The following is a 7,644-nucleotide window of genomic DNA, read 5'->3' on the forward strand; positions in this document are numbered from 1 at the left end:
TTTGGTTTAATGCCTTGTTAATATAAAAAAAAAAAACATGTTGATAAAATAATTTCTCTTAGACTTTATCTGATATTTCTCGTAATCCTAGATATCTTTGTTTTATCATACACTATCAGTCAAAGGTTTGGACACACCTGATTGAATGTACTATGCTTTTCATTCTCTTAAAACCATTTTGATCTAAAGGCTTATGCTGAAATGCTTAAAATTTGTTTCTTAGACAAATATAAATAGTGAAGTTAATGCCTTTGTATGAATTACTTTCCAAAGCCTTTGCCTTCCCATCAAGCCAAAGGGCGGCTACTTTAAAGAATCTAAAGTGTAAGATAGTTTTGATTTGTTTAACACTTTTTTGGTCACTGCATAATTCCATTTGTGTTATTTCATAGTTTTGATGTCTTTACTATTATTCTAAAATGTGGAAAATAGTAAAAATAAAGAAAAATGCATGTGTCCAAATTTTTGACTGGTAGTGTATATTTCGGCTCTGCAAAACAATGAGAATGGTGCTCAGTCAACTTTCCCAGGTTAAATGAAAGTAAAAAAATCCATTATGAATCAGTATTCAATTTGTCCCATTGTTGAACTAAACCCAGAGAGAATCAATCTCTGCTGAGGGCCTCCACTATGGCCGCCAGAGGGTGTGTTAAGGTCCCTTTATAGTAACTCTAATACATTTTTTTATATTCAAATGTCACACACACAGACACACACACCTCCCTTCCCCCTTCCACTCCCACCTAAGATATCATGATGCAGGTGTTTCCACACTGTTCAGATGGAATGATTTATTCATAATCATGGTAGCATAATAAAACAATGAACATTGAAAGCACTGACAGTTGAACCCAAGGCCTCTCACACACAGCATGCACCACCCCGACCCCAGCGTTCACAGAGACACTGAACATTCCTAACGCCAAGAGACAAGAAGAGTCTTTCCTCTCGGCTGCTGAAAGTCATCCTTTTTTTTTTTTTTCTCCTCCGTCCCAGTCAGTTTTTTTTCCTTGTTCTTTTTTTTTTTTTTAATCCTTTAAATATATTTTGATATAAAAAACAAGCCCACGTATGATGAATCAACCACGTTTGTGAACTGCCTCTCCCCCCCTTCTCCTCCTATTAAGTCCTGCCCCCCTCCACCACCTCCGAGTTGACTTGGTTGGAGGACGGCGGCTGCGGCGGCGGCGAACGTGATACTGGCCCGCAACGCCTCTCTCTTCCTGTTCACGCTCTCTTTATGGACACAGAGAAAAAAAAGAAAAACCCAATCTGGGAGGGGAGAAGGTGGCGGGGAGGAGACGGCACTAAAAACAAATTAACAACCTCCCTGAACAGAAAAAAAAGCAATAAAAAAAGGTTTCTTTAAAAAAAAAAAAGGAATAAAAAAAACAAAAAAATCAAACCAGAATAGTCCAATTGGAGGAGTGCTGGAGGGAAGTCTGGAGCTCTGTAGACTGGAGGCACTTTGGCACAGAGCGAAGGCCCCACACCTGACGACACGCTGAGGGGAGGGAGGGAGGGATAGGAGGGGGGATGGAAAGATAGAAAGGGAGGGGAGGGGAAGGGGGGGAGATGAAAAGCATGCAGAGCCACACCGTGATACAGAGATCCAGGAATGATGAGGAGTGGGTGGAGGGGTGGGGAGAAAGAAGAAAGAAGAAGAAAGAGCACCTGACAAACATGTGGAGGAAAAGGCCAGCCTCCCCCCCAATTAATGTCATGTTCAGGAGAGGAGGGGGGAAAAAAGAGAGAGAGAGAGAGAGAGAGAGAAGAGAAACTTGGACCGAGAGAGAGAGACAGAGAGAGACAGACAGAGAGGGAGAGAGAGAGAGAGAGAGAGAGGTATAAGAGGAGGATAGAGCGGTGGCCCGTCGAGAGAGGAGGAAAACTGTCTGGCAAAAGCTATACAACACAAACAGAAACAGTCCTTGTTATGGAAGCAGAGGAAGACTGACGGACAACTGAGGTCAGGGGAGGCAGCAACAGTACGGCAGTCCCATGAGGTCCACAGGCTGGGCAGGCAGGAGGGGGGGTGTGGTGGTCCCTCTTCTTCCTCCTCCTCCACCTCCTCCATGGCTGCGCTGGGCTGCGTCTCGCCTCCTCCTCCTCTTCCTCCTCGCCTCTTCCTCTTCACAGGTAGAGCTCCTTGGCTCTGATATGCTGCAGCTTCTCCCTCAGCATGCGGAAGGAGGGCCGCACCACCGAGTCCAGGGTCCAGCACTGCTTCATCAGGTCGTACACCACGGGCGGGCAGCCGTCCGGGGCGTCCATCTTGTAGCCCTTCTCCACCCGGGGCACCACCTCCTTCAGGGGCTGAGAGAGGAGGGGGGGGGGGGGGGGGAGAGAGTGAGAGAGAGAGAGAGAGAGAGAGAGAGAGAGAGCACAACGTTGTCATTATCAGGGGTTGAACAGGCTTTCTATGTCAAAATACCATACATTTTCCAGAATTTGCCATGAAAATTCTGGTCAGCTGATGCATGCTGATAGTATGACTGTCTATGCCACAACACCCTAGCTGAAGGTTATTGTTCATAACCACAAATATCAAAATATGTAATGTGAATTGTGGTGTCATACTGTATGTGTATTGGCACTGCATTACCATTTTCCTTAGCTTTTCAAATCTTTTTGTGCAATTTTCAAACCTTTCAAGATTTGGAAATGTTCAAATTCATTGTCCATACTTTGCCAGATTTTTCAAACCTGTGTAGGAACTCTGCATTACTCCTCAACCTGCTCCCTCCTAAGTCTAACGCCATACAATTGTTTGTTTTGAGGTCAACACGGAACATACAACACACCCCATTAATCTTGGTCTAGGTCCAAACTATTGGTCTTTGCAATAAAGCCTGCCATCTACTGGCACTCTTCAGGCCTTAGTGAGCCACAGAGGCCTGGTTAAGGTACTTACAATTCTGGGGTAAGGCACACGCCCAAAGGAATAGATCTCCCAAAGTAGGATGCCATAACTCCAGACGTCCGACTTGGTGGAGAACCTCTGTTTAACACGAGAGAAGAGGAGGATCCCAAATTCAGACATTAAACAAAGGCTTTCAAAGGCAGCCAAACAGATAGGGATTGCACATTTTGAATAGTGTTGTCACGATAGCTGAAATTTTGATACTACTTCAATACTGTTACAAAAGACAGAATTCAAAATACAAACATTCAATACTTAACAAATGTGTTATGCAAGCTGAAATTCTACTTCAGCTTCACCTATAGAGCGCGTACATGTGTGGATTGGTATACTGATGCCAGGAGCAAAGTATGAAACTATTTTGCTTACAGAGCCACAAAGACAGACAACAAAATGACATCAAAACCCCTGTGGCAAAAGCTGCTACATTATTGGTATTGAAGTCAAAATTCTGGTATCGGGACAAGACTTGTGAATTGTCCTGATACTCTGAACCCCACCTATCTTCTACTCCCGGTCTGCTCGCTTGTCCTCTCACCTTCTCTCTTAGTGCTTCGGGCGAGGTCCATTTGACAGGCAGCTTGGCAGTGTCCTGTGTGGAGGAAGCCTCCTTGGTCAGGCCAAAGTCGCTGACCTTGGCGATGTTGTCGTCGGACACCAGCACGTTGCGGGCCGCCAGGTCTCTGTGCACGAAGTTGTTGGCCTCCAGATACTCCATGGCTTCACACACATCGCTGGGAAACGAGGACACAGCGAGACAGGAGAGACAACGGTGAGGATAGGATGGCTGAGATAATTGTACCAAATTTTATAACGACCTTCACCTATCAGAGCCAGGTGCACATATGCTAATTTATCTATGTATATCTATGGCTATAGTTGAGGTTGAAGCTGAAGTTAATAACAAAACCATTATACCTCCTCTTACCCATTTCCTAGCACTTCTCTATCTGACATGTTCATTCTAGGGTTACAGTTCACACTATAACAGTGAACCTTGCAATCCTTACATTTGGATGCTTATACTATTTGTTACTTGTCCTTATTGGTTGGCGACTGAGGTGTTTAAGCTACAGTTGCACTCAATTTAAGTCATGCTGGATAACAGCATCAGCTAAATGACTACATTAAATTAAAATTAAATGGAGGCTAAGGCACTTGACTCGCAGATAAACCAACAATTTATCAAGGTAAACGACCCATGCGTTGGTTGTTTACCTAAACAAATGGCTCTTTTATCCTCCTAGATGAGCGCCTTGGCCTTCTTCTTTCGAAATTCAATTCAAATCCTGACAGCCAAAGCACCGCGGTTCATCACTAGACCCTGAGAAGCGCTGATGAAACGTTTGTCTTTTGTACAAATCAAATTAGGATGAAAGAGACTTACAGAGAGAACTTGAGTAAGCAGTCTCCGCCCAGCACGGTCCGTCCCCGAGAGCGGAGGTAGTCCACTAGACTGCCCTGAGAGAGAGTACACACACATTTAACAAACAAGCATATGGCATTTGGAGAACACTTTTATCCCACAGCACCTTACTGTGCCGTGAGTAAGTACATTTTTAGCTTGGGTGGCTCCAAACAAACCTCTAACCCTGACAATGAGAGTACAATGTTCAATCCATTGACCTATACAGAACTACAATGTATGGTGTATTTTAAGTATTTAATAGTTTTTAAACGATGTCCATTTTAAAAACTTGCAACATATCAACATGAAATTGAGGGAGGGGAAAAAACCAGACTTGATTGCAGACAGGGCAAGGTGCCAAACAGTGTTGCTGATCAAATGCCATGACTTTTCCATGACTTTCATCACTTGGAGCGCAAACACATTGTTAGACTTTATTTTTCCTCATAGCTAATTGGAATGCCACATGGCTAGTTAAAATATATCACTTGGGGCTTAATGTTATCAGGAAATCATTTAGGTGATTATAATTATTGGCTTAAATTCTGATTATTTCCCCAAAGGTACCTGCTTGCCAGCAGCTGCAATTGACATTAAAGCCTCGACAGCTTTAAAAATTAGCAAATTTCTGTGACATTTCCCAATCTTTTTGCACGTAGCATTTTCCGTTATCATTATGAGCCTTGGACAACACAAAATCCACAACTTCAAGAGGTTTTCCATGACAGGAAACATTGTTGGACCATCTAGAAAGAGTCAGCAGTGTGACTGACCTTGGCCATGTACTCTGTGACGATGTAGAGACTGCCCCTCTCCTCCACAATTACCCCTAGCAACTGCACCAGGTTGTTGTGCCTCAGTTGCCTGTAGAGACACAGAAACAGAAAGATCCAGAGTTGGAATGAACAATACATTAAGGTCACTCTGAACATCTCAATATAAGATGAGAAATGGGTGTATATGGATACCATCTTCTTTTTGACTAAAATAAATCAAATCACATCAAAAATCACTTAAAAACACATCAACCAGTGATGGAGAATCACCTTATATTTGAAAGTAGAAAACACACCTGCATACACACACACACACAAGTATTTTACACACAGTATGAAGGATGAAGCAGAGTTGTAGCAGCTTACGTCATGACAGAGGCCTCGGCGATGAAAGCCTGCGCTGTGGCGTCGTTTTTGATACACTTGACTGCCACCTTGGTCCCTCTGTAGTCCCCCACCATCACATCTGACAGGGACACAGACACACGGTGAAACTTAAGTATAGAACCAACATCCAAGAGGACCCTCTTTACTGTGATTATGGGTATGATAGAGGTATTTTTACTGTGGTATTACAGATCAGTTCCTCACCTCCAAACTCCCCTTTGCCAATGGTCTGGAGGAGCTTCAGCTCCTTTCTGTTCAAGGCCCAGCCGCCTGGCAAGAGAGGACAGATGACACTTAGCAGTCTTCACAGCCAAAACATAAAAACTAGTTGTTGTCTATTGTGCTATAGGCCCAATAAGACGAATGTACAACATCCAAGGGAAAGCACAAACAGTAAAAAAAAAACAACATACCTGATGATTATTGTCAATATCAAAAAACACAGATAACATAATAATAGTCAATATTTTGTGTTTTTTGAGTTGAAGACCGCCAACAACTATTAAACTAAACTATCAAAACATTAATTCAACTTTCAACATTCATGCCAGCAATCATCTTGGATGCGTCCCACTTTTCAAGTGGTGGACATCTCATTTTGGAGGGAAAGCCTCGATTTAGTTCAACATTTATCTTGATTCGTCAACATTTAGCTTTTCATCATTTTTCCGTGTAAGAATTTGCTCTTCAGGTCAGATGGGAAGAGGGTGAGGAGTGAAGAGACAGGCAGAGGTGGAGAGGAAGGCTAGCGTTGACCTTGAGAGCTGGTGAAACCCTCTGCCTGGTGGACGCCAGCAGCCGTCCCCAGACACAGAGAGATTAATTACCCTCTGTTGATTAATGCTATTAAGACTGGGATAATAGCAGAGCATTGTGGGAGACGCAGGCTTTGGCTGTGTGTGTGTGTGTGTGTGTGTGTGTATACATCTTCATGCCCACTGTAGACTTTGTGTTTATGAGCTTAGTGTGACAGCGTACACACACACTAATATCCCAGTGTGCATTTGTGTTAACGTCCCAGTAGGCCAGTGTCTGTGAGAGCTGTATGTGTGTGTATGTGTGTGTGTGTGTGTGTGTGTGTGTGTGTGTGTGTGTGTGTGTGTGTGTGTGTGTGTGTGTGTGTGTGTTAATGTCCCTGTGGACCAGTGTTATGAGAGCTCAGTGTGTGTCCTTACTCCTGGAGAACTCGTCCTGAGCCGCCACTGTTCCCTCCATCAGCTTGGGTTTAATCAGCCTGGTGCACAGGCCATCTGCGTCTTTGGTGTAATGCTGGGGACAGAGTTAAAGAGAATAAAAAAAATAAAAAATGCATGAATAGATGAAGCGGACTGCTGTGCAAAACATGGATATAGCTGCTAGCTAGTAAGTAGACAAGATGAAAAAACGTTTTCATGTTTATAATAGAGATCATTTTGGCATGGACTGTGCACAGGGGTTTTGGCTGGCTGGCTCTCTTTGTAAGTATCCAACATAGCAGATTTAGACCCAGAGGGAAGAGCAGCTTCTGCAGGCCGGGGGGCAGGAAGTAGTCGTGTCTTTGAAGTTTCAACAGAGCAGGTGAAGGTTGCAGTAGTGGCCAGACCCAACACACACTAATGCAAATCTAATGCCAGTAGAAGCACAAATTAGCAAGTTAATCACCTTGGTTGTAATTTTTTTAATTCAGCTATGAGGCATAGATTTGATACAATTTAGGTCTCAAGATTCATTGTCTCAATTAAATAATCTAGTGGTTACAAATTGGCAGTAGACCATAATTCACTATTGGAACTACTGGGATTGATGTTAATAAATTACTTCTGATTGGTGAAGCTGACTACAGGCTCCCAAAGCACCACCGTTACTACAGAAACAAGCTACAGTGGAACGGCTGCAAAAACATGAAGGTGGTGATGACAGTCGGCTTCAGGCTGCACTGCAGGAGTGAACGGCAGAGGCTGCGTCTATTCATTATGCACAGTATATCAGTAGTGCTGGCCTCCACAGGTATCAAACATCAAGAGTGCCTCAACCATACAGATGAAGCACGATAGGTTTAACTTTTATCAACAACATTAGAGCTGGAAAGGAGGGCAGGCTGTCTTGGAGGACAGGAGAAGACCGGGGTAATTTCCATTCGCGGGATGAAACGGAGTTTACCGTCAGATCTC

The 7,644-nt window shown here is 43.6% G+C and overlaps 1 protein-coding gene across 1 annotated transcript; it reads right to left on the reverse strand.

Annotated features, from left to right (window-relative positions):
- Positions 1-779: 779 nt before the first annotated feature.
- On the reverse strand, positions 780-6,790 carry LOC139663071 (tyrosine-protein kinase CSK). The gene is made up of 8 exons (XM_071541602.1): positions 6,670-6,790; positions 5,699-5,764; positions 5,474-5,573; positions 5,105-5,195; positions 4,311-4,384; positions 3,462-3,657; positions 2,915-3,001; positions 780-2,316 (listed from the first exon to the last, which is right to left on the reverse strand). Exons 1-8 carry the CDS (start codon positions 6,707-6,709, stop codon positions 2,134-2,136), a joined length of 837 nt encoding a protein of 278 aa, XP_071397703.1. The 5' UTR covers positions 6,710-6,790; the 3' UTR covers positions 780-2,133.
- Between the last annotated feature and the right edge of the window lie 854 nt (positions 6,791-7,644).

This window comes from Centroberyx affinis, unplaced genomic scaffold, assembly GCF_046629955.1.
Source record: "Centroberyx affinis isolate AG114_WGS23_722 - 3 ecotype Tasmania unplaced genomic scaffold, CSIRO-AGI_Caff_v1 ptg003909l_1, whole genome shotgun sequence".
NCBI classification, from domain to species: Eukaryota; Metazoa; Chordata; class Actinopteri; order Beryciformes; family Berycidae; genus Centroberyx; species Centroberyx affinis.

Bases quoted from the DNA above. Each gene is read 5' to 3' on its own strand.
- LOC139663071 (XM_071541602.1), bottom strand. From the start codon at position 6,709: ATGGAGGGAACAGTGGCGGCTCAGGACGAGTTCTCCAGGA. The intron at 5,765-6,669 runs GTAAGGACACAC...CTCTCTTGCCAG, and splicing joins TCAGGACGAGTTCTCCAGGA to GCGGCTGGGCCTTGAACAGA. The intron at 3,002-3,461 runs GTGAGAGGACAA...CGTGTTAAACAG, and splicing joins CCGAAGCACTAAGAGAGAAG to AGGTTCTCCACCAAGTCGGA.